Source organism: Suncus etruscus, chromosome 6 (assembly GCF_024139225.1).
Source record: "Suncus etruscus isolate mSunEtr1 chromosome 6, mSunEtr1.pri.cur, whole genome shotgun sequence".
NCBI lineage: Eukaryota > Metazoa > Chordata > Mammalia > Eulipotyphla > Soricidae > Suncus > Suncus etruscus.
The window spans coordinates 129,879,977-129,907,623 of NC_064853.1; the positions used below are offsets into that span (position 1 = coordinate 129,879,977).

At 39.0% G+C, this 27,647-nt stretch overlaps 2 protein-coding genes across 3 annotated transcripts in view; one reads left to right on the plus strand and one right to left on the minus strand.

Moving 5' to 3' along the window:
• The window catches only part of GABRB2 (gamma-aminobutyric acid type A receptor subunit beta2), a 209,791-nt gene extending 190,476 nt beyond the window's left edge, over window positions 1-19,315 (plus strand). For both annotated transcript variants that reach the window (XM_049776062.1, XM_049776063.1), the window contains one exon: window positions 13,415-19,315. In XM_049776062.1, coding sequence (XP_049632019.1) covers window positions 13,415-13,762 — 348 coding nt within the window. In that variant the 3' untranslated portion in view covers window positions 13,763-19,315. The remainder of the gene's footprint in view (window positions 1-13,414) is intronic.
• The window catches only part of GABRA1 (gamma-aminobutyric acid type A receptor subunit alpha1), a 1,147,113-nt gene that overhangs the window by 520,832 nt on the left and 598,634 nt on the right, over window positions 1-27,647 (minus strand). The gene's annotated exons all lie outside the window — the stretch shown is intronic.

Sequence of the window (27,647 nt, forward strand, 5' to 3'; positions counted from 1 at the left end):
AAAAAAGAAAGAAAGAAAGAAAGAAGAAAGAAAGAAAGAAAGAAAAAAAAGAGAAAAAGAAAAGAAAGAAAGAAAAGAAAGAAAGAAAGAAAGAAAGAAAAAGAAAGAAGAAAGAAAGAAAGAAAGAAAGAAAGAAGAAAGAAAGAAAGAAAAGAAAGAAAGAAAGAAGAAGAAAGAAAGAAAGAAAGAAAGAAGAAAGAAAGAAAGAAAGAAAGAAAGAAAGAAGAAAGAAAGAAAAAAGAAAGAAAGACAGAAAGAAAGAAAGAAAGAAAGAAAGAAGAAAGAAGAAAGAAAAGAAGAAAGAAGAAAGAAGAAAGAAAGAAAGAAAGAAAGAAAGAAAGAAAGAAAGAAAGAAAGAAAGAAAGAAAGAAAGAAAGAAAGAAGAAAGAAAAAGAAAGAAAGAAAGAAGAGAAAAAGAAAGAAAGAAAGAAGAAAGAAAGAAAGAAAGAAAGAAAGAAAGAAAGAAAGAAAGAAAGAAAGAAAGAAAGAAAGAAAGAAAGAAAGAAAGAAAAGAAAGAAAGAAAGAAAAGAAAAAGAAGAAATGGAAATCAGTCTGAAAACTTGGTTTTTGCCCTGAGCCCAGATATTCCTTCCCATACTTACTGATATCTTGACTAACAGCATGATAAAATATGTTTATTCACCTCTTGCCTCTACCTACTGCATGAATAAAGAACAAGCACAATTTGAGCTCTTTGCTCAGACCTGTGAAAAATGAGATATCAACATTTGATATTTTCTAAGACTCTGAACTATAAGATTCAAGGACATCCAAGCTTTATAGCAAGTACCCTGCCAAAGTCTTCCAGAGCCACTGGGCACCTCTGTTTGTCTTGCTTATCTGCTTATAGAATATTTTAAGCACCTTAGTAATTTGTTTGGGGCTACTCCTGGCAGTGCTCAGGGGTTACCTTTATCTCTGCACTAAGGAATCACTCCTGGTGAGCTTGGGGAAACAGTTGTGATGCCACAGATGGAACCCAGGTTGGCTGTGTGAAAACCAAGTTCTTTGCCCACTGTGCTATCTCTCTAGCCTAAGGTGCCTCAGTATTATGCCCCCATCTGCCCTTACTACTGGCTCACCTCTAGGGCAGTTTCAATTGTCACTCCTGATTTTTTACAGTTTAATGTGTTAGCTTCTTTATTTCCATAGTAACAAAGCTACTATTCCTTGATTTTCTCACCCAGGTCACAGATTGGTGCTTGCTTGAGTGATTGTACTTAAACCTTCCAAGATATTGTTAGCTCCATTTTACAGTTGAGAAACCAAGTCTCAGAAAGGCAATCAGTTGTGCTCACATCAGAGTTTGTGATTTTCCTTCTACTTAGTATGTTGTTAATCGAAGCTTCCCAGGTGAGATGGGGCATAGAGATCATGCCCAGAACCCCACACAGATGCCTGATGAGAAACTGAACCTACTTTCCTACTTTTTGGCATGCTTTGATGTAGCCCATTACATCCTCCCTCTCTCTGATTGGCCATACAATCGATTAGTAGTCCTCATTTGTTTTTTTCAAAGGCCAGCTGCCTTATTTCCTTCCCTTTTACTTGCCTCTGGACCACATCATGTAGCTTGCTGATGAACTTGGAAATAAGCTCCACAATCTTCTGAAATATTTTTGTAAAGTTGCCTTTGAATTTTGCATCTGTATCATTTCTTTTCTCAACTCTAGCTCTCACACATAGGTTAAGATAGTACAAAGTAAGGCAGCCTGCTTTCTAGAATTTTTAAAAACACCTTCTCCTAGCAACATATTCAGAGTAATTCAGATTGCAGACAGTCTCCTACCAGATCTGCCTAGGTTGTGCAATTTGGCCTTGGCCTTTTCACTGTCCCACATTCTCCACCGTAGATATTGTGATGGGCTCAGGCATACTTTGACCACAATCTGGAAATTTTGTGAGGTTCAAAGTGCATTCTTACTTCAATCAGATAGATATCCGGTACAGTAGGAAGCAGGTCCATAAATAGCACAGACTTTCTTAAAGTGTGCCCAATTAATTCATCATTAGTCCTTGATATGAAGGCAGTTTATGAGACCTATTATCTGCTAGGTTCCAATCTTTCTCTATTTGAGAGACTATTTTCAGACTCTAAGTCTAAATAGACACTGATTGGCTCTTTGTCTGAAGTGCTAGAATTTGTGTCATGCCTGGGAGATGCAGATCTTTCTATGTTAACTATGTTGTCTGGAATTGCTTGATCTGAGGCCAGGCTCTGGTTCCAACTGGGTAAGCTCCTCTCCCTGTGTTGATATTGTCTCTGTGGAATTCTCCTGTGTAACTTCCTCTGTTCAATTTGATTTAGTTGGTATAGGAATAGGTATCTTTGTTCTAGGCTTTGGCACAGGATGTGCTGAGAGAATGCAGTTTTTTGATCTCCTTTACCAGTAGGGTGGGTCTGAGAGAGGATGAAGGAGTAATGTTTTTAAGTAAAGCATTTATTATTTTGTTATTCTTTCTTATGATGATGTGTAGGTGAATGTTCCAGCAGGAGCAATTTCTGAGCACAGAGCCAGGAGTAATTTCTGAACATGGTCAGGTGTGACCCAAAAACCAAAGACAAAAGAATCAAAATAAATAAATCCTCCTGCGGATGCCGCTGGTTATTTACCATATGCAGTTATATTACACTGTCCTTAGAATGCACTGTTTTGCTTTTGTTATATATGGCAAGTACCTGCTCACAAGTGCATACTTTTATTTTTATTATATTTTTACTATTTCATTTACTATTTTTACTATATTCATTTCTTAATGCTAGTTAGGTGTTTGTCGGTATATTTTCTTGGAGCAGGTTACTAGAAACCAGTCTATTCAGTAGGACAAGTACCATATTTTCCGGAGTATACGACTACTTTTGAAACAAAAAGAAGTCAACTGAAAATTGGGGGTCGTCTTATATGCCGAGTATATCCCGAAAAATATTTCAATATGCCGCTAAACGAAACAAAATAAAATCAGGCCGCAGAGTTTCCAAATCTATTTCTTGGGGGCTCCCAAACAGTACTCAGGAGATCTGGGGGCCACTTCTGGCAAAACCCAGCTAACCGTGGTGGTGGTTCAGTGCTAGGGTCCGAGGATGGGGTGTTGTTTGGTTCATGTAGTGGGGAGATTAACTGACGCCACCAGGGAATTGCCAGAAAAGGTGCCTATGATAAGGGACCAATCACTGCAAGGCTGCTCGGACCGGCTCTCTGACTCAGCCAATCCAAGCAGGCTTTTGATGCATGCAAATGAGACAATGTTCTGGACCCGAATCTACACTGTCAAAAGCCTGCTCAGATAGGCCAGAGAAGAGAGGAAGTCTATTACTGTAGAACCTTTGGACCTTTGCTTGTTATGATTGGCTCACGGTGGTACATACAGTTGCATCACAGGAATGTTCTGTCTGATACAGCGAATATAGGCCTAAACCTATGTTTTAACTGCAAAATTTGGGGGTCGTCTTATATGCCGGAAAATACGGTATGTAAACTCCTCCTCCTTAGATTTAGCAATCCACATGGGTCAGATTCCATCTAAGAAGTACACTGCTATTCTGGAAGTCCGTTTCAGCACCACCACCCACCCCCTGCCTTTCAAGAACCAAATGATGCAAAGGTCATTGGCCATAGTCCCTGAATCTCGGTGGGGCTCAATCTGCTCCTTCCCTCTAATGACCTTTCTGTTGCACATTCCCTGACTGCAGCCCACATGGTCTGCATGAAGTCATCTCTCTGGCTTCTTGGCCAAATTAAGTGGAAAACAACAGGAGACCACGAATAAAGACCATAGACCATGGAGTTAGGGAGTGCCTCTGAGACTTAAGCATGCAGTCTGGCTGGGTTTTTAAGCTTTGTGTTCTAAGAAATTCTCTTTTTGAGTCAGCATCTTCCAGAGGGGAGGAATTTTCAGGCTTTTAGATGCTTTCGAATATTAAAGCCTTATTAAAAGAGGACAAAAACGAAACCTTTGCTCTTGCTTCTAGCAGAAAATCAGACTGGGAACAGAGGCAGTATGTGACTCCATGTTTCCAGATTTACCCTCTCTCCTTTATGGGACAAAGTTGGAATCAGTTTGAAAACTCTGGGATGATTTAGTTTGTCACTTTAATTTAATTCTGACCATCACTAAGTCTTCAAACTGATCAGTGAACTTAACTGTTACTCATTGTGCTAAGTTTGGGCTGATTCTGAAAGGAGGTAGCAGCAGGGGTAGGAAGAGACAGAGAGATCATCTTCTCCTCATCCTTCTTGACAGTATATATAAGAGAGTGTCGACTATATTCTGCAAAGTCCTTGCTTTCCTTTCCCTCCACCTTGAATGTTAGGGGCTCTTACTAGACTGGGATATTTCCAGTCTTAAGTAAAGAAATAAAGACTTCCAAATGAAAATTTGAGGATGTGATCTCGCTGTGCAGTACAGTCTTCAGCTAGTCAGCTTATTTGCTTTGAGCAGATGTAAAGATTAGATCAGTGATCTCTGTGCAGTGTGAAACTTGAGGAAGTCAGGTAGTTATATGGAAAGTAATCAGAACAAGCCTCACCTCTCTGGAGTCAGTCCCATCCCTAGTATTAGACCATTTTATTCTTACTGGGAGTGAAGAAGCAGATTGTCACTTCTCTAAGAGTGGCTAAAAGAGGGCTTTGAGCATAGTGGGAAGTTTGTTGTAAAACCTGGCTCTGTTCTATACAACTAGAGCACTCCATGTCTTTAACAAAGCTCCTTCCTTTGGATGAAAAAAAATCCTTTAAAATTAGTGAATTGGGACTACTTTTCTTCACTTTACCAGCTCGAGAATTTTAATCTAATCCTAATTCCTTTATTTTAAATTATTTTTCAGATAATTAAAATTACTCCTGACTTGCAAATTCCATTGTAGTAACATGTATTTTATTTTTTATTTATATCTTTATTTTAACACCTTGTTTACAAATATGATTGTAGTTGGGTTTCAGTCATATAAAGAACACCCCTTCACCACTGCAACATTCCCATCACCAATGTCCCAAATCTCCCTCCTCTCCCCTGACCCATGCCTGTTCTCTAGACAGTTCATTCACATGTAAAATGTATTTGACTAACTTAAAAAGAGAATACCCAAAAGAATTCTACCAGCCTTTAAATTATTCAATTTATCCTATATTTTGTTAATTGTGCTTTATTGTTATTAAATTACCCCCAAATTAGCATTCATCATTCTATTTCAATCTCAAGATTATTTTAAAAATCACTGACAAGTAGCTTTTATACTATTCTAAATGACTTTCACACAAATTTAATGCATAGATAGAAAGGAATCATTTTCTCAAAGAAATTAATGTGAGACCATGAAAATAATAAGAGTGGAAGAGATTAAGGCACAGACAATTAGAGATGTTCCTTAGAAAATCCTCCACCCAGATATGCAGCAGAGTGTGCTGAGTAAAGGCCACATGCTTGGAGGAGTCCTATGTTTTGGCTCAAATCACAGTCCACCAGGGTAAACATGCCCGGTAAACATGTCTGACCCATTCTTCCCTGAGTATTCCAAACACTGGGGTCATATGCATGATCTCCCAAGCACCAATGAGTAAGCATTCCTCTTGGGCTCAAAGAATGGACCTGTTTCTAAATATGCTATTAAGGAATCTGGTAGTTTTATATTTAATAAGACAATTTGAAAGGAAAAATTTTGATACATTATATCTTGAAGAAACCTGATGTCTTTCCCTGAGCAATAAATGTGATTTTAGCCATTGCATAATGTTTTCAAGTTCATTTGGTGTATATAAACTGCCCTCATTTAGCCTCAGAGTGATACCATGCAAAAAGGGTGCTAATAAATGTTTGAGACCTGGAGATAGTACAGTAGTTAGGGTGAATGCCTGGCATGCACCTCTCTGGAGTTTGATTTTTGGGACAACATGGTCACCTGAGGATAACTGAGTGTGGTTCTGGAAATCACAGGCCTTTGGAGTGGCCAATGTATGTCCAGAACCACGGAGCCTGAAAAGTCCAGCATTCTTAAACCATTTGCCCAGTTGACAGAGAATCAACAGGCAAGCCCCTGAGCTTCTGAGCATTTTGGGGGAGAACTTCCCACTGCACCCCTAATAACTCAGTGTTCTCCAAATTCCAGCATTTTTTTCCTGATGGCACAATACTTTAATGTCTCCAGGTAATGCCTTATTTCAAGATTGTCTTATTATGGAGTTGGCGATATAGTACAGCAGGGACAGCTCTTTCCTTGCATGTTCCAGGTTAAGTTCCGACATCCCATATGCCCCCTCATAGCCAGAAGTAATTCCTGAGTACTGATCCAGGAGTGTCCATTACCAGGTATGATCCCCCAAAACAAAAAAATAAAAAAGATTGTCTCATTGAGGAAACAAGAAATTATAGATGTTATTTGTTCTTTCCTTCCTTCCTTTTTTCCTTCATTTCTTCCTTCCTTCATTCCTTTCTCTTTTTTTGTTCCTGTTTTTGCTTTATGGTACTGGGGATTGAACCTAGAGGCTTTACATAGGCAAGGCACTCACCACTGACCTTCATTCCCCCAATATCATTTTTCTTCTTTGGTCTCATAAGGCCTCTCTAGAAACCCTATCATCAGAAGCAGACATGTGTGAATGAAAGCTGGGGAAATAGAAAATGTGGTGTTGAAGGGCTTTGGATGAGGCAGGTCTGCAGCATAACTGTGAGGGAAATTTGTCTGCAGAGAATGGCACGTGATTCCATCCCCACACTATTTCCCCTCATTTATTCTTTAAATAATAACAATCAACAAAATTCTTGAGATGATTGGAAGAATTGAAAAGTGCCAAGGCAGAAAAAATTGTGAAAAATATTTTGGCACTTTCACAAGACAATACATATGCCACAGTGGTCATTCTGGTAAAGAGAAACTGTCTCTTGAGTTTGTCCTAATCCACAGAGGACAAGGAGGTCAATGCTCCTGTGTCCATAGTACCCAGTTATCATGACAAAGCAGGAAGAATCCCACTAGCAATGTGGTTACAGATGCAAAGATTGACTAAATTCATGGCCCAGTGCACTTCCTCCCATTTTCAGAACTTCAGTCCTTTGAAGCACAGGCTGATAGAAGGCATTCTAGAGCAGAACTCATTCTTGCTGCAAGCCACAAAATTGACAACTATATTATTTGGTGTGTAAAAGAAGGCACTATGAACAAAAGTTAATTGCCAGCTGCACTACTTACTACTTATACAATTCTAGACCAAAAAAAAAAAAAAAAAGAAAATATAATAAAAACCCCCATCAGGGCAGTTGTTAAAAATAAATAGTACAGGTATGAAGTCTTTAAGACAATGCTTAAGGGTCTACTTTATTAATTTAATAAATTTTTATAACAAGATCAATTGTGATTTTTTTAACCTAAATACTAACCACAAAGCTGAGCTCAGAGTTTTGCAGGTGCTCTTATTTAATTCTCTCAAATAACCCTAGTGGGCTGGGAACATATCAACTTTACATAGATCAAAAGTCAACACAGAGTGATTGAATGGTTTACCTGAGGTCTCAAAGCTGGTGAATAATTCAACCCAGAATCAAAAACTTGCACACCATCTTGGGACACTGTGTATATATATATCCCACCCCACCACCCCAAGAGGAAACAGAGTTCAAGTTGTTGATCAGGCATTGATTAAATAAATGCTGACCTCAGAGCCAGTGAGTCCAAAGCAGTGGAATAAAGGGTGCTATATCCTGTGGAGGAAGCCCACTAAGAATGTTGGCATGTGGTACTTGAGGGGTAGTACAGTGAGGAGGCTTCTGCCTCCTTCATGGCCACCTGCTTTTGGTCTTTGCATCCCTGTATGGTTCCTGGAGCCCTGTCAGGAGCGATCCCCGAGCAGAAAGCTAGGAGTGAGCCCTGAGCACTGTGCCTCCAGGTGTGGCTCAAAAGCAAGCAAGCAAAAACATTGGCATAAGTGAAAGGTTTTATAGGAACACAAAATTCCGATGAAAACCAATCCTTCCTAGAAGAGCAAGATGGGACCAGTGGAGCATCAGCCTAAACTCTGATGTGCAGCCTTAGAACACGGCCATCTGCTCAAATCTCCATACTGTCTCTGCTAATTGGGAGATATATTAGAAATAGAGATGGTTATTCATTATTCCTCCCTATCTCACAGCTCTATGGTTATGAGTAAGGACTGGAGAGGAGGAGGAGAATATCAGTTTTTAAATTCAGGTGAATTTGGCCCTAGGTTTTAATAACCTTAATTGGAACTGCACAAGAAGTTCTATTTTGAGCTTGAAGTGTTCTAACTAGTATGACCCATAGCTAGGCTCATAGCACTTGTGAGAGGATGCAGATGTCTGCCCCACTGCAGCCTGTGACTATCTGGTACCTCAAGCATGTCCATTCCACCATGACCACCAGAGGACTCAAAATGCTTCTGCCTCCTTGCTCTTCCTTCCTTTTGTTTTTCCAGCATATTAGTAGTTGTGAATACCCTGCAGAGCACTCCATTTTGATTAGAATCAGCCCCTATAGCGCATTAGATCCCCAACCTCCTCCTGTGGATGCTTCTTCTTCCCAAACCCTGTTCTTTTTTTTTTTTTTTTTTTTTTTGTGGTTTTTGGGTCACACCGGCAGTGCTCAGGGGTTATTCCTGGCTCCATGCTCAGAAATCGCTCCTGGCAGGCACAGGGACCCAATGGGACGCCAGGATTGGAACCAATAACCTCCTGCATGAAAGGCAAACGCCTTACCTCCATGCTATCTCTCTGGCCCCTGTTCTTTATTTTTTAATATATAATTTTTATTTTGACCATATTGGTTTACATAACTTTCACAATAATATTTTAGGTACATATTAACATTGAATCAGGGGAATTCCCGTCATCAAGTTTGTCCTCACCCCATTCCCATCCTGCCTCCCATATCCCCCACCCTCACCCCCCAGGGCCTCCAAAACAGGTGGTCCCCTCTGTGACCAGTTTACTACTTATTGATCATATATCTGTTTGGTCCTGGTATCCTCCTTTATTTCCCCCTCTATTTGAGAGGCGGAACTAGATAGTTCAAGTTATATGGTTTTGTTTAACAACAAAAAAGTGGGGTAAAAATCAGATAAACCGAAAATGGGTGTAGTCCTTCTAGAGGCTCTCAACCTCGGTTTGAGAGAGGACAGGAACAAAGGAATTGAAGTATCACAACAATACAAGAAGGAATACCAAATAAAATATCTAGTAAGCACTACAGCACTAAAGGCAAGCACCACATAATAGTCTCAGTCCTGCAATAAGACCATGCCAGAGCAGAAAAATAAAGAGAAAGATAAAATAACAGATGAAATTGGGGGCATCAACTTCTATTTCTACACTGAAACACAGAAATCAAACAAAGATAGGATAGATAGATAGATAGATAGATAGATAGATAGATAGATAGATAGATAGATAGATAGATAGATAGATAGATAGATAGATAGATAGAAAAAGAAGGAAAAGGAAAAGCAAAAAGGGAGATTGCCCCCCCCCCCAGCATAGGCATTGTTGGGGGAATTAGGGAGGGAATTCCTTCGGCCTAGGTTATACAAGGTTTCTACCCCCTTGAAGTATGCTGTCATGGGACTGTCTGTAGACTCCTTGTCAGTTCATTTACTTTCCCCTCGGTGAAGAAACTAGACATGGGGCCAGAGCAGTGCACAAGTGATAGGGCATTTGCCTTGCATGCACTAACCTAGGACAGACCTCGGTTCAATTCCTGGCTTCCCATATGATCCCCCAAGCCAGGAGCGATTTCTGAACACATAGCCAAGATAACCCTTGAGCGTCACCAGGTGTGCCCCCCCAAAAAAAAGATAAGAAAAGAAAAGAAACCAGACTTGACTGGAAAGGATAAAATCACTTTTCTATGGTCAGCTACCACAAGCAAGGAGGCAGATGTCTAGTCCTAGTGTCCAAATTTACTGTTAATTCTGGAGACAGCAGCAGTAGCTTTATCCTCCAGAGCACAGTAAGCCAGATACAGTGATGATCAATGTGAATATTTGGGTTTTATTTTTTTCTAGTTGAATCACCATAAGATTCAGTCACAAAGTTCCAGTTATTCGGGTGACAACATCAGACCCTTTACCCTGCACTCTATTTTTCTTACTGTCTTCTTATGCTGAGCTCAATAAAATTTCATGTCTATTTCCTAGTTGTTCTTAGTAAAGATGCTCTAAAGAAAAATAAATATTCAGTGTCTGGAGAGGGGGTGACACCTGAACATCATCTTGCACAGGACCAAGAACTTTTGTAGAGCTAGGGTTTTTGAAGAAGAGTTAAAGAATAATTGCAAAAACAAGGCTAAGAGGGTTCCCTCTTCCATCTTCTTAACTTTCTTTGATATTGTAAACCAACCAACCAACCAACCAACCACACACACACACACACACACACACACACACACACACACACGTGCACACATACACACCACCTCTAATCTTAGACTCAAATAATCAAGGTTTGAGTTCCAACTGCACTGTTTGTTGACTGTAGGACTTGAGAAAACTAATGACCCTCACCTGAAACATAGGAAATAGATCATTTCTAAGGCTGATTGTGAAGATTCAGTGATGCCTATGTGCTTCTAAGTATTGCTTCCTCTTCCAGGGCCACTCAGCCCTAGAAGGAGCCAGTTCCACTTTAGTTTCCAAATCTTTTAAAATTAATCTTCAGAGTAGTTTTAATATTTCTAATAGGAAAAGTGCCTCTCTGGGTCTGATATATAGGATGTCTGATTGGTGAACAGAGAGTAATTGGTCTATTATTATGTCCTAGCATATTTTATAGCTTCCCTTTCTCAACGAATTTTAGATTTGAATTTATAATATAGGGTCATTAAACCACATCTTAAGGCTAATTGTAAGTATGTAATATTAGCAACAGTGTTTTTGCCTTCTGAATAATTTATGAGACTTCAAACATTGTATCTCCCAATTAGGTATTTGGTTATATTTCTTACTGCTATATATCTTTAGCAGCTGTTATTAAACATGTTTTCTTTAGTATATAATTTCAACTGCTTTACTGCATTTGGTATATCCTGATTGTCCATCCAAATAAATGCACGCCATTAATAATATGTGGCAACTAGCTTTTATTATTTGTCACAGTTACCTCTTACAAAGCATACAACCATTTCCTACTATACAAAACAAAACAACTTGCTTAATCATTGAGTAATTGGACTCCTGAGGTGATCATTCACCCCTTGCTATTTTTTGGTGAAGAAATAACTCAGGAAGGGGACAGAGTGGTGGCACAAGCAGTGGGGCGTCTGCCCTGCATATGCTAACCTAGGACAGACCGCTATTTGATCCCTGGAGTTCTATATGGTCCCCCAAACCAGGGGTAATTTCTAAGCACAAATACAGGATTAACCCCTGAGCATCACTGGTCCTGGCCCAAAAACAAAAAGAAAAAGAAAGAAAATAAGTAATTCAGAAGATAATTCAGGAAGGAAAAGGATTCAAGTCCAGGATTCAAGCTAGTCCTCTCTCCACTGAGGGCTCACACTTTCTGTAGTGTTCTGTCTTTTTCCCATTTTTTCGCAAACCAGCTTCCATTTTGCTCACTCCTCCACCACCCACAGACTATTCATCCATGATTTTCAACTATTTTTTATGAATTTAATCAAATGTTGCCTCTGTGTGGATTGCTCAAAACTACTATTTCACCTAATTTATGTTGGCTGTGGAAATTTAGGTGACATCTTATACCCATAGGTCAAAAACATATTCAATGAAATTATACACTCTGGCATATATAGTAAGAGCTTATTAACTATAACTAACTGTTTTTATAGTTCTTCCAACTTGTAATTATGCTACTGTAAGCACAATTTAATGATTAATCTCCTAATGCTACTTAGTGCCTAACACAGTTATATTTCCTTTTGCAGTTGAATAATGACTGTAAATATTTTTTAAATATAAACAAGTATTTTAAAATAAGTTACTGAGATAACCTTTGTGCTATGGGTTTCCTGAGCATTGTCTCATTTAATGGGAAATTGAGTCTGTGTTCATCCCATTTTACAGATGAGGAAAAGAGAGGTTTGGAGAGTTGTAAGGATTTGAACAGTGTCATGTCTTTTATAGCAGAGGCAGTGTGGTCTTGAAACCAGGCTAGCCTCTTGCCAGATGCCACTGAATACTAAATTCTTTATATAGGGGATTATGCCATCTGTCACTTGGCATGTCTAAGGAGAAATAACAGAAATGGTGCTAGCAACAGTCTCTCATATTGTCCTATCATCACAGTAATCCTCTATGCTGGATCATGTCATTTAATAAATGGAGAGACAAACTCAAATAGCCTCTAATTAGAGTTATGATTTAGACTTTGACCATGTAACTGCAAAGCCAGTTCTCTTAACCACTAGGATAATTAGTACCTAAGCTACATGTTAAAGTGCTATGCTGAGTATAATCACTAATAAGAAGACAATGTGGAGAGTCCTCCAAAAACTGAAGATAGAAATTCATATTGTCATTATCCCACTTTGGGAATTTATACAAAATTGGATAATATCTTCTTGAAGAGATAGTACTCATATACGTTGCAAAGAAGCAGAAATATCCTAACCACCCACTGACAAGTGAGTTAATAAAGAAAGGATAATGCTACAATACACAGGGATGCTATTTCGATATTTTAAAAAATGTGAAATTGTCATTTGCAACATGAGTGGATCTAATGGATATTATATTTAGTGTAATAAGCCAGATGGAGAAAGACAAATAGAATGCCATTTCTCTCATGTGCAGTATATAGAAAAATCAAATAGATGAACTAAATAAATACAAAAGAAAAATGTGGACTGTAATAACAGTCAGTGGTTAAGGAAAGAGGAGGGGATAAATTAAGACAAAGGCGACCAGTTCTTTGATGAAAGACAAAACTGGATTTTTAATGGACTTATACAGATGCTGATTTATAATTACATGCCCCTGGAACTTACATGTTACACTGCAATGTTCTTGCAATAAAAATAAACTAGTGCAAACATGAAAAGAAGCTACTCTATACACACACACACACACACACACACACACACACACACGCACGCACGCACGCACGCACGCACACACACAAACTAAGACTTATTTGCTATTACCATAGAGGCAGAGAACATATAGGTAGTTGGAGCCTGGGATGGACATAAGGGCTTGATGAGAATCAGCTGCACAAATTTCCAGCTGCACATACAGTATAAAATGCAGAGGAAATACTATTAGAATGCAAATTTGAAAACATTCAAAGAACAGATGGAAAATAGACTTATTGTGATAATTATTTAGTATATAATGGTCAAATTATTATGGTGTAGCAATTGAAACTAACAAAGGTTGTATGTAAACTTTACTTCAGTTTAAAAAACACCAACCCTCTTACTGTTTTATCTTATTTGATCTCTCTTTCCTGTAGATGGACCCCCATGAAAACATCTTGCTGAGCACCCTTGAGATAAAAAACGAAATGGCCACATCGGAGGCAGTAATGGGACTTGGAGACCCAAGGAGCACCATGCTGGCCTATGATGCCTCCAGCATCCAATACCGGAAAGCTGGGTTGCCCAGGCATAGTTTTGGCCGAAATGCCCTGGAACGACATGTGGCCCAAAAGAAAAGCCGCCTCCGGAGACGTGCCTCCCAACTGAAAATCACCATCCCCGACTTGACTGATGTGAATGCCATCGATCGGTGGTCCCGCATATTCTTCCCTGTAGTCTTCTCCTTCTTCAACATCGTCTATTGGCTTTATTATGTGAACTAAATCATAGTCTTCCCTGGGCAGCAAGGACTTGATTTCTCCTTGAACCAGTTAGACAGCCTGATGTTGGACTTGGAAAACAAATATCCAGGACAAAAGTGATGCTAAAATACCTTAGTTGCTGGTCTATCCTGTGGTCCATTCCATACCATTTGGGTTGCTTCTGCTAAGTAATGAACACACCGAGGTCCCTGTGGTTTTCCAGTTCAAATGCAAGTGATTCAGACACATGCTCGTAGATTAGGCCTGAGTGTTCCACTTTATGAACCATGAATGAGCCTGCACAGAGAGGTTTGTTGATAGTATTAGAAGGTATGATAGTATTGTCAGTCTTTTCACTGAGAAGAAATCATGTCTAGATCCTCGTCATCTTTACTCCTATGGTCAGTATGCTATTGAGATGGCATGGAACAATGTTTATGAAAATCCTCTGCAATGCCTTGAAAATGCCTGAGACTTATTGTAAACAAGTCTTAGCTGTACTGATTAAGGTGATGATGATACCACTGGAAGATATATTCCCACTGAATTCTAGAAGGTTCTCTGGTACTTCAGATACCATAAGGAAATCAAGATAGAAATCCAATTTGACTAGTCTTAGTCAGCTTGAACACAGAGATAATTATTATGTCTTCCATTTTTATATTTAGAGATTACAAAACTTCTGAGCATTGTCATACATGGTGACCAGTGATTATTTTTCCTAAAATGTTATTTTCTAGGTGACTTATATATGAGTCAACAGTCCAGAGCCAAATAGAAAACCCAGAAAGAACTACTGAAAAAAACTACTGAAACAAAATTCAAGCAAACTAGCAATGTCATCCTTCTCAATCCTATATAGTATCTGAGCTAACGTTCTGTGGTCAGTGGCAAAGGAAGAGCAAGAGATATTTTTCCCCACCTCACACCCTTTTGAAAATATAACAAAAAAGTTTTTGTTTTAGTCCTTTTAATGAAACACAACAACAATATAGAAGTTGTTATAATTAGGCATGAGATTAGAAATATTTCAAATATATTAATACAGAGCACAAATAAGAGATTATTCTCATATAGTTCAGTTATCTCTACCATATTGCCCCATAAATTTTATTTCTGAATTTCATAGGATTTTTAATAGGATTTCATAGGATTATTTTAAGGATTTGCTATTTCTTTATAGGACTAATAATGGTCCTTTCTAGCTCCTCCTTCTAAAATTGATTATATGCTTTGGAAATAAAGTAAGGTTTTGGAATTAGAGTGAACGATATATATATTTTTTTTCTTATCCAAAAATCAGTATTTTTCTTTTTTAATGACAAACAAATTTCAAAGGCTATGTTAGTTTGGGGGGTTATTGAGTTTATTTTCTGAGTATACTTTCTTATAAACATTGAAACCTGCCTAATCCAGGAAACAAGATAAAAAAGTATAAAATAACAAAAAATCCACATTATGAACATTATGAGCCTCATTGGATAGTACAGAAAATGAATGCCTGATCATCATGATTGAACAATGTGATAATTTTCATTCTGTTTCAAAAAAATTTTATATACTAATTCATCCATTATTGGCCCATAAATGGATTAGAAAGAGCACATATACTACAGTATTTAATTTCTGTGGATGTATTTTTTTAAAGAAAACTCTGAATTTTTCAATTTTTCTTAAAGTTTGATTTGGTTGATCTCTTCTTAGAGGATGAGTTCACTTGATTTAATGAAAAACAGCAAGTCATTTAAATGAGAATAATGTCCCTAACAATGCAAAGTGGCCTAGACCAGTATTTCTTCTGGATTTTGTGTCTGTTTCCTTCCATGCTTGAATCCACGGTGGAAGAAAATAGAATCCAGCACCTTGGAATATAGTAAAGTCCTGCTACTCCTCTCTTCCAGCAGCAGCAACAAAAAGGATTTACTTTTCTAAATTTGTACCAAGAAGGAATGAGTCCCCTCCTCCCCCATTATCATAGGAAACTCTGTTCCTTATGTTTTGTTTATACACTTGAACACCTCTGAGTCTGATCTTTGGGCAGAATCCCAAATCTGTGTCTGGGCTCAGTAAAGATTCCTCGAATTTCTCCAGGGACTCCCTTCCAGTTATTTGGGGGCATCACACTATTAAAAGTGCCTGTCCCTTGTTGCCAGGGGGTAAAGCTTGAGCCAACTATATCAGGAAGGAACATATCAATAACTCAGGTGCACAACTCCCAAATGCCATTCTGGAAAGATTTTTCTAGAGACAACTCAAGAGTCCACATGTAAAAGTGGACTCTTATTTGCAATTGACATAAAAGCCATAAAAATCCTTGATGTTGTCATTTATGGTTACAACAGAATCCTAATGTAAGATAGCAGAGGAATCAGATTCAAGTGGAGAAAAGCAGCTTTGCCCATGACCCAGGGATTCATTTCTGTTCTAGAGATACAGGAGAAAAGAGGAGAGAAAAGCAAAGATGAGACTTCGGTTCAGATGTCCTAGAGTAAAACTTTTATATTGGTATTCAGTAATCACATAAGTAGATGCAGCTTGCTCACCTTACCCAATGATTCAGTAGATAAAGAATTTTCTCTTAAGCACTATTTTTATTGTAGTTGAATTGGATTGTTCTCCCCTGAGAACAATGGTGAGAACAATTGATGAAGGGCTTCGGAGGGGTGCTAGATCTCAGAAATCTATGATGACAGTCAGCTCGATAGCCACTTGCTAAATATAAGGACCACTATAGTGTGTTTTGATCATTCTGATACGGTCTTATAATTCATTTATACATATAAATGTCACCTTTTCTTTTGATCAAGAAATAGCCAGCAATTAAGGTGTTTTTTCATCTTAGTAAAATTTATAGGCAAATTCTGAGTCTAAAAATGCACAGTCTAATTGAAGCATTTGATCTCCATCTGTATATATATTGTACATGACTTCTAATAGGTATTAAATGCATTTCCAGAATTGAAAACTCATGCAACATAATCATGTGTTTGCATAAGGAATGTTATCATTCTTTCTACTGCAATTTAATAACAGGAAAAGACTTAAGCTGTGCCATCTAGACCTTTTTCATCATTTCTTCAAAAGCAGTGCTAAGTAAAAATAATAATAATAAATGGTTTATGAACCAAAAAACTTTACATTCTAGCATTAGAAACACACACAAAAAAAATCCATCAGCTTACAAAAGCACAACACACAGAGAAAGTTCAGTGGAATGCATAATGAGGAAATGAACCTTGCTAATTTTAAGCAAGACCTGCATTACATTGACACCTAAGATAATTTCCATTTTCTATAGGTATTTGTGTTTCAGTTTGTGATGACTTCATACTCAGAACAAAAACAGCAGAACAATCAAGAAACAGGTCTTACATCATATCTACTTGTATATAGATGTATATGAGTGTACATAGAGATTCATATCGACATACACGCATATGTGTCCATTTGTTGTGGAACAAAAGGAATAAGCTAATATGTTGTATTTCCTTCATTAAACCCATGTAAGAACATTTTTAAGTTGGCAACAAACTAGGCAGCATCTGAAACAGTAATACAGGGTACTGAACACTTCTCTATCAGCAGATCAATGCCTCCAGTTCTTACAGACCATCGCACAGTCTGCCGCTACACTAGTACTGTACTTCGGAGCATCGGAAATGAACTAGTTCTTACATCGCTTGTCCACTTGCTCTCTTTTTCACAGAAACAGTGTTGTCCATCGGTGATTTTAAAAAATGTCTTATGAAAACAGATAAATATATTTTAAAAAATTCCTCTTAAGTGGAGGAGGAAAATAAAAAGACAGCAACCCTAGACCCCGCCATGTTGGTTAGGGCCCATTTCTTAATCATAGCACTCATGCCATTTGTGAAATGTACAGAATCTATGTAATGTGAGCGATCATAACTTTCACTGAGTGTGTGTAAATATTAAAACAGATTTCTTAAATATTTTTAACTTCTAATTTGTATTTTATGGTAAGGCAATGTGCTAATTCTGTTTATGGCTTCAGTTGGTGTGTTACTTTGTAAATAATTAAACCTGCCATAAATGAATAGTCAATAGATAAAATAACTTTAGTTTTTTTCTTAATTTTTTCAATTTTTTTTTACTACATATAGTTACTGCCGTGCCCCAGCAGAGTGATTTAAACACCCTTTTGCATAAATCGTTTGGGATCCCAGACAGAAGGGTTTCGATTTGTTCTCTCTTTCTTTCTTTGTTTCTCTTTCTTTCCCTCTCTATCTCTCTCTTCCCCCCTCTTATGCACAGTTAGGCACCCTCTCACACACGTGCATGCATCCCCTCTATAGAAAAGCTATAGTGTGTATATAGTCAGTATAACAGCCAGCAGAAATGACAATTGTCTGAAGCAGAAATGATCATTGAGAAAGCGCTTTTTCTATGCCAGAGTTAAACAAACCAAAGGTTGTAGCTTAAATACCAGTTTTCAAAGAGTAAAAGTTTATAACGACATTACAGGAAATAAAAATGCTTATTATTCATATTGCATCAGACATTTGTTAATACAATTCATACTAGATTTTTTTAAATTGATAACATTTTATCCTTAGATAGTATTATTCCTTTCAACCAAAGATGCTAGAATTATTAAAAAACAAAAAAGGAAAGAAAAAAGGGAATATGTGGGGAAAATGAAAAAAAAAATAGACACTGCTTCACACCAAAGGTTTAAAATCATTTTCCAAATGCACTAGGACTTGTAACAGTTAGAAGCCAACAGAATGGCAGTTAAGATTCTGCCCTAAAGAAATCGTTAAAAGAAAAAAGCAGTAATCTTAAACATCTCTCTGTGGTTTGGAGATGGAAGCAAAACATTTATGTAGATATGTGCAAGATTCTTATATCAAATTTTAATTTGTTTTTGAGAAGTTCTCAGTGATAAATATACAAATTATTAAAAACTGTGTATTGTTTTGTTTTTAACTTTGAAAACCAAAAGTCTCCTGTCATGTGTCCACTGACGTATGCCCACATGTGTGTTCTGGCACCATCTGAAATGAGTTGATGCTTCCATCAGCTCGTATCTTTCCTGTTTCAGTCCAATAATTTGAATTCAATCACGGTTATTTTCAACATAAATAGGAGTTGCAAATAATTACGAGTTCATAACATTTTAAAACAAATTTTATTTGCATGGGTGTTTAAATAGTTCTGTTATGAGTATTGTCCCTGCACAATTATGAATTGTCCTTTTATATAAAGTGGTATTCTAGTTTCTTCACAATGTAGTGAGTATCAGCCTTACTGATTACCTTGTAGCCTTTCTTAATATGCACATAATGCACATTTTCCAATGGCTAGAAAATGCAAAACACAAGTGGATATCATTGCATCTACTTTCATGTTTTTCTAAAAACGGGACTACAAAAAATCTCTGGGATACATGAGATAGTTAAAAAAAAGAGGACTATAAATGAGTAGCACATAAGAATTATTTTCTGGAATTTAAACTTAAAATCAATTTCAGCATGTAAATATAGACAAATGTTGAATAGTGTGTAATTCTTGAACTAAGAAATATAAATAAAACTTAAAAGGATATGTGTATATCTGTGCTTTATTGAATTCACAGCTTTGTTTTATTTTAATCTATTAGTCTGGGTTAGACAATAGAATCAAGCTATGTCAAAAGCAATAAAAAATTAAAAATTGGTAACTCACTGTTGTGCAAACTGGAGTTGAACCCGAATTTGTTACTGCTTATTTACTCTTATCAGTTTTCTTCCCTGTTAAACAAACATTCCTCAGTGGACTACTGTAACAATGAATACACCTGCAAATTTATAGCAGAGTACAGGGGGCATAATAACAGGGAGCATAAATAAACTTGTCTCGGGGCTCCCAAATTTCCCATATCCTAAGTGTTCTTTAAAAGTATACTTAACAAATATGATGAGGTCTTTGGCATAGAAAGAATTGGTGATATGTGAATATTTTAACACTTGACAGCATTAGCATTTGACATGCCTGCTTGAAAATAGTATGTTAAACCCTTGGCAAATTTAACATCCATTTAATCCTTCCCATATTCCTGAAAGAAGAAGAAATTTAAGGTCATAGAGAATAAGTAACTAAAGGTGGTTCCCAATTGATGGCTGAAACCCAACTACGAACATTTTTTGTAATCGTGGTGCTTAAAGAAATTATTATTATTAAAAAATAAAAAAATGAATAACTGCCTTGCCTGTAAGAGTAGAAGAGCTGGATTGCAACTCAGACTGGAACCACCCTCCACTCCTGAAAGTTGTTTCTTCCATGTCATTACAAGTACAAAAACAGTTTTTTTACAATAATGTGTTCTCCTTTTGGTCATTTCTCAAGAAACATTTTCTGAGAGGTTTTTGTCTATCAGACTTTTAGTATGGGGGAAATTCATGGTTGGATTCATGTTTTCTCTACCCTCTTAATTTTTATAGAAATTCTTAAATTTGTGAGAACTATCCTGAGGTCAACAAATTATTTGGTGACAATTTTGTTATCATTCACCTTTAGTGCTCATTCCAACAGCACTTCATAAGTACTATCTCTGGGGGAGAACAGTCTGTGAACCTCCACTATACAGTTCAGTCTTGACAAAGTGTAATTGTCACTACCGAAGAATAAGAATGAATGAATGAACACACCCATGCTTACTCACACAAAGCACAGTCTGCCAAAAGGCCAAGAGCAGACCCACTTTTCAGCTTGTATTTTAAAGTACAAGTTGTGTGATCTAGAGGAGTAAAGACTTAATGGTATTTGACGTCACTCATTCTAAGTCTTGGCATTTCTCTCTAGCAGAGAAGCTTATGAATATGTTCAACTGAGGATATTCATATAACATGGTGGTGGTGATTTGTGTATGAGAAAGAGATGTGGTAACAGACCACCCACCTGTGGAAAAGTCAGAGATCAAATAGGAAATGCTTCCATAGAGGGGGGCTTGGAACATTGCTGAGTTCTACCTACCCCCCACCCCACAAACCCAACCAATGGGACTGATCAATTTTCCTACTCACATTTCTAATAGAGCAAGTCCTTGATTAACCACACTGTTGTGATAGATGTATTCACTGTAACACTGCTAAGAAAGAAAGTAGTGGAGTCTGGGTAGGCGTGGAGTTTACATTTCCCTATGACTCATATGTTTTCTCCACTACTCTAGTTTCTCCCACATGCTCCTTGACTTGACTCTCCTGTCACAGGCAGGTGAGTGTAGGTTTGAGTGTCACCCATGAAAATGGCTTTCCTGTCTGGTCCAAGGTCAGGGTCTGCCTTGATCTTATGCTGCTGGGCTGATTTCTGGCTTGCCATGACACTAGCCTTGAACCAGCAGGTTGGATAGTGAGTAAATAATTCGATATAAATAATTGTTAAATGTAATTATCCAGTTGAGTATATTTGGGAGAGTAACTTGATAATCAAATTGATTTTGTTATAGGCAGTTTCAAGGAAAGTTGCCATTTCTAAGAGCCTATTGGAGACAATGACTGCTAACTTACTTATAATTTTCTAAAGTGAATCCTTTAGATGTCCTTGCTCTCTTTCAAAACCTGCTAAATCTTGGGGCTAGAGAGATAGCACAGATAGTACCTTGTCCTCTTTCTTTGCATCTTTATCTTTATAAAATAAAATTAAATAAATAAATAAATAAGAGTGGATAGGGTACTCAACTTGCATGCAGCCAATCAGATTCATTTCTCAGCAACCTATATGGTCCTTTGAGCATTGCCAGGAACAACTTCTCAGTACAGAGACAGGAGTAACCCCTGAGAATCACTAGTTGTGGCCCAAAAACCAAAACAACAACAACAAAACACCACCAACAAAAATTTGCTCAATCCTAAAATGTTTCATGAAGATTTTTTTAATGCAGAATGTTTTTGTGAACTACGGAAACTGCATCCCAGAATAATACCAGTTTGGTGAAAAAAATTCTCAGGAACAATAGACACACTATCCAAATTTATTGATTCTCTAAAGCAGACAGGACCAAGAAATATCAACCCATTCCTGTCCCCTAATGTCACAGCCCTCAGTGAAGGTACCCTGGGGAAAGGACAGCCCTGAGAGCAGATGGCAGGATGAGGTCAGCCCTGAAACTTCTGAAGGCATGTTTCTACTGCAGCAGAGTTCTTTTCCGATGGTGGGATGATTCAAGGTGATGCAACATCTCAAAAGGAAGTCACTGTAGTCTTTCTTCATGGGCCTCAAATCCCTCATTACATCTCCTTAGGGGAAATGTGGACCCAGAAAGTAGTGTAAGAAATAAAAGGATGACTTTTATGTTGGATTTATCAAAGCCTGTTTCTAGAAACAGATACCCAAGGGAGAGTAAATCATTGGTGCACTGCCTGAAAATTAGGCAGCTCTCTAGAGAGAAAATGAGGTTGAAGATATCACTCCATTTGTACCTTGGAGACTTAAATGCATACACAGGGCTTAATAAGAATTGTACACAAGAACAGAGGCCTGACAAGGGTGGAGACTGCAGGTGACCATGGCTAACTGGATAGTGCCTTACCTGGACCCCTCTGATGGCCATCTTGAGGAACTATATGTCCAGCATTGCCAAAAGCCATAAATCCAAGAAGCCTCCAATTGCATAGACTCTTTACCTCTCTGGCAGGTACTAGATGCTTAGTAAACTTTCCTAAAAATGCCTAAAAGTGCTGCCACACATTAATGTGCTGGTATGGTAATCCTCTAACTGTGACTGGAGACTGAGGCTCCTTCTGCACCTTCGTAGCACACTAGGCCAGCTTCCTTTTCTTTTCTAGCACTTATATTATCAATGTAAATAAGCTGACAATCTCTTCTCCCCAGAGAAGAAAGATGGGGAAACTTTTCTTTTTTAGCATATGAACATAAATAGGTACAGGAACAGAGAAATCAAGGCAAATGTTATTGTATGAGTGATCTGATCTCTCACCTCTCTCTCTTTCTCTCTATCTTTCTCTCTCTTTCTCTCTCTTTCTCTTTCTTTCTCTCTCTTTCTCTCTCTTCTTTTACTCTCCACCTAGGAGAGATTCTGAGAAGCAGGGTCTGAGAGAAAATGGTAAGGAAGGTTCAGGATGGTGTCATGACCATGACTTCATGACCTTGAAGATTCTCCACTAGAACAACAGATTTAGTGATGAAATGGGGGATGCACTTAAATGACCAATAGGAACTTCTCATCCATTGCTACCACCTAAGATGCCAGCTGGATTGAAGGAGTGAGGTGCAGTTGGAACATGCCAGCCTGTCACCTTAATAAAAAAGCATGGGAATCAATATGTCCACAGAGGTGAGCCAAGAAGCCTGGTCCTACCTTGGGACCCTAGAGAAGAAAAGAAGAAAAATCCTGTTATGGAGGAAACATTTTTGTGCACTTACACCTCTATTTTAAGATATATGGGCTTAACTGTCAGAACAATGTGGGGCAGAAGAAATAGAATAGTGGGTAAGACACTTGCCTTGCATGTGCCAAACCCAGCTCCATTCCTAGAACTACATAGTCTCCCAAGCACCACCAAGCATGATTCATGAGCATAGAGCCAGAAGTAGCCTCTGAGCACCACTGAATATGACCCAACAGCCTCCCCAATCCCAAGCAAATGAAAGAGCAGGGTTAGGTGTGGCCATGTGTGAATGCAGGGACATGCAGTGACCCTGTTGGCCTAGCCTGGCATTCCAAAGCCAGGCAGCTCCAGCCCTGTCACTATATTGCCACTCAGCATAGACAGAGATGTTGTCTTAGGAGAGATTCTTTGACAAAGCTAAAGTCTGGGGGAAGAGAAAAAATTGTTTACTCCTAAACTTCCATTTTATGTTCATCATTTCAAATTTTTCATGTTATTTCTGAAGAATTAAGAATTGCCGATTTTCAGGGAGGGACTTCAGAGCATTAAAACCGGCTAAGCTTTGCAAGAGCTGGCTCCCTGTGTGTGACACCAGGCGGGGAAAATCCGCGAAAGTACACTGGCCCAGTGGGGCTCAACTGTGAAAGACTGTGAGTGTGACCTGTCTATGTCTGTCTACTGTCCTCTTGCGTGAAACTCTTGCGAGTGGGGCAAAAAGAGCCTCCAGAAACCTCGCTCGCCCAGACGCCATTTTCAGGGAGGGACTTCAGAGCATAAAAACCGGCTAACCTTTGCAAAAGCTGGCTCCCTGTGTGTGACACCAGGCGGGGAAAATCCGCGAAAGTACACCGGCCCAGTGGGGCTCAGCTGTGAAAGACTGTGAGTGTGACCTGTCTATGTCTGTCTACTGTCCTCTTGCGTGAAACTCTTGCGAGTGGGGCAAAAAGAGCCTCCAGAAACCTCGCTCGCCCAGACGCCATTTTCAGGGAGGGACTTCAGAGCATAAAAACCGGCTAACCTTTGCAAAAGCTGGCTCCCTGTGTGTGACACCAGGCGGGGAAAATCCGCGAAAGTACACCGGCCCAGTGGGGCTCAGCTGTGAAAGACTGTGAGTGTGACCTGTCTATGTCTGTCTACTGTCCTCTTGCGTGAAACTCTTGCGAGTGGGGCAAAAAGAGCCTCCAGAAACCTCGCTCGCCCAGACGCCATTTTCAGGGAGGGACTTCAGAGCATAAAAACCGGCTAACCTTTGCAAAAGCTGGCTCCCTGTGTGTGACACCAGGCGGGGAAAATCCGCGAAAGTACACCGGCCCAGTGGGGCTCAGCTGTGAAAGACTGTGAGTGTGACCTGTCTATGTCTGTCTACTGTCCTCTTGCGTGAAACTCTTGCGAGTGGGGCAAAAAGAGCCTCCAGAAACCTCGCTCGCCCAGACGCCATTTTCAGGGAGGGACTTCAGAGCATAAAAACCGGCTAACCTTTGCAAAAGCTGGCTCCCTGTGTGTGACACCAGGCGGGGAAAATCCGCGAAAGTACACCGGCCCAGTGGGGCTCAGCTGTGAAAGACTGTGAGTGTGACCTGTCTATGTCTGTCTACTGTCCTCTTGCGTGAAACTCTTGCGAGTGGGGCAAAAAGAGCCTCCAGAAACCTCGCTCGCCCAGACGCCATTTTCAGGGAGGGACTTCAGAGCATAAAAACCGGCTAACCTTTGCAAAAGCTGGCTCCCTGTGTGTGACACCAGGCGGGGAAAATCCGCGAAAGTACACCGGCCCAGTGGGGCTCAGCTGTGAAAGACTGTGAGTGTGACCTGTCTATGTCTGTCTACTGTCCTCTTGCGTGAAACTCTTGCGAGTGGGGCAAAAAGAGGCTCAGAGGAGCACGGCCGCTCCGCTTCGCTACGCGGCCGTGCACTCTTTCTAAGGAAAGAACTCCATTGCAACAAGAAGAAAAAATCACACTAAGAACGGTGCTATATCACAGAAGCAAACATTTCTCTCTGGACTGTCTTCTCTGTTGCATGCTCGGGCCTAAGATTTGACCCAGTGTGAGGCTTCATCCACGGAGGACTCCCCTCCCTTAGAGGAAAGTCAGCCCATCCAGAAAGGGAGGAGCCAGAGGAGTGTGCTGCCTACATCATATAGACAATGAATACCACCACAACACGTAGAAAAACCCACAATACAAGTGTGACAATGGGGAAACAACGCAGGCCAGCATCAGACATAGAGAATGAAGATGACAATTCTGAGGACCAGATAATGACTGAACAACTAATCAACCTCTCAGATAAGGACTTTAGACTAGCAATATGGAAGGTGCTCAACAGACTCCAAGAAACCATGGATCGAGTTGAACAAAACACTAATAAGAACCAAGAAAATATGAAGGCAGAAATGACAAAACTCCAAACTGAAATAACATGCCAACTAACAGGACTGAAAAAGTCAGTAAACGAAGTGAATGACAAAATGGATAAGCTCTGGGACAGGGTATCAGAAGCTGAGAATAGACTTGGTGCTGTGGAAGATGAGATACATAACAATTCCATACAGCAGGAGAGATTGGACAAAAAACTTAAAGCAAATGAGCAGACAATGGAAAAATTAGTCAAAGAATGGGAACAGACGAAAATAGAAGTCTATGATAAGATCAACAGAAACAACTTAAGAATCATTGGAGTCCCAGAGACCCAGGAAGAAAATTTCCAGGAAGAATCAATGGTCAAGAACATCATTAAAGAGAAACTTCCAGAGCTAAAGAATATATGTGATCAAATCCTGCATGCCCGAAGAGTACCAACCAAAAGAGACCCCAGAAAAACCACCCCAAGACACATCCTAGTCACAATGACAAATCCCACAGATAGAGACAGAATTCTGAAAACAGCAAGATCAAAAGGGGAAATCATGTTCAAGCAAGCTTCCCTGAGATTTACAGCAGACCGGTCACCAGAAACACTCAATGCCAGAAAGCAGTGGTGGGATATTGTGACAAGACTGAATGAAATGAATGCTTCACCCAGAATACTATACCCAGCAAAACTCACTTTCCGGTTTGATGGAAGAATACATGGTTTCACAGACAAAAAACAGCTCAGAAACTTCACAGACACAAAACCAGTCTTAAGAGAAAAACTGAAAGACCTAATCTAAGACAAGACTACCCAAAAGACACACCAAATTTTGAAATAAAGATGGCGTTAAATCCCAGGACAATTCTTTCTCTCAATGTCAATGGACTAAATGCACCAGTTAAGAGACACAGAGTGGCTAAATGGATCAAAAAACTCAATCCAACCTTCTGCTGCCTACAAGAAACGCACCTGAATAGTCAGAACAAACATAGACTCAAAATAAAAGGCTGGAGAAAAGTTATCCAAGCAAACAACACCCATAAAAAAGCTGGAGTGGCCATACTAATATCAGATAATGCAAACTTTATACTCAGGAAGGTTGTAAGGGACAAAGACGGACATTTTATATTAATCAAGGGGTACGTAGAGCAGGAAGAATTCACTCTCCTAAACATATATGCACCGAATGAGGGGCCAGCAAAATATTTAATGCAACTGTTGACAAATCTGAAAAATAATATCAACAACAACACAATAATTGTGGGGGACCTTAACACGGCTTTGTCAACACTGGACAGGTCAACCAGACTGAAACCCAACAAGAATATACTAGACCTGAGGAGAGAAATGGAAGAAAGAGGCCTAGTGGATATATATATAGGACACTCCATCCCCAGAAACCTGGATACACATTCTTCTCCAATGTACATGGGACATTCTCCAGGATAGACTACATGCTGGCACATAAAACATACCTCCATAAGATCAAGAGGATAGAAATTTTGCAGACTACCTTCGCTGACCACAAGGCTCTGAAATTATTTGTGAACTCCAAAGGGACTCAGAAGAAACACTTTAACACCTGGAAGTTAAACAGCCTCATGCTCAATAACCAGTGGGTCCGAGATGAAATCAAGGAGGAAATAAAAAGGTTCCTGGAAACAAATGACAATAAAGACACAAACTCTCAGAACTTATGGGACACAGCAAAAGCAGTACTGAGAGGAAAATTTATAGCTTTGCAAGCACACATCAGGAAGGAAGAAGGAGCTTACCTGAGTAGCTTAATGACACAGCTAATAGAACTAGAAAATGCTCAACAAAAGGACCCAAGAATAGGAAGACAGAAGGAAATAACAAAGCTGAGAGCAGAAATCAACGAAGTGGAAACTCAGAAAACAATCCGAAAGATCAACGAAAGCAGAAGTTGGTTCTTTGAAAAAATAAACAAGATTGATAGACCACTGGCAAACCTAACAAAGAAAGAGAGAGAGAGAAACTTGATAACTCGTATCAGGAATGAAAAAGGAGAGATCACTACTGATATGACAGAGATTCAAAGGGTAATCAGAAACTACTTTGAAAAACTCTACGCCACTAAAAATGAGAACCTGGAAGAAATGGATAAATTCTTGGACTCTTATAATCTTCCACGGTTGAAGGAAGAGGATGTAGCATATCTAAACACCCCCATCACCATTGAT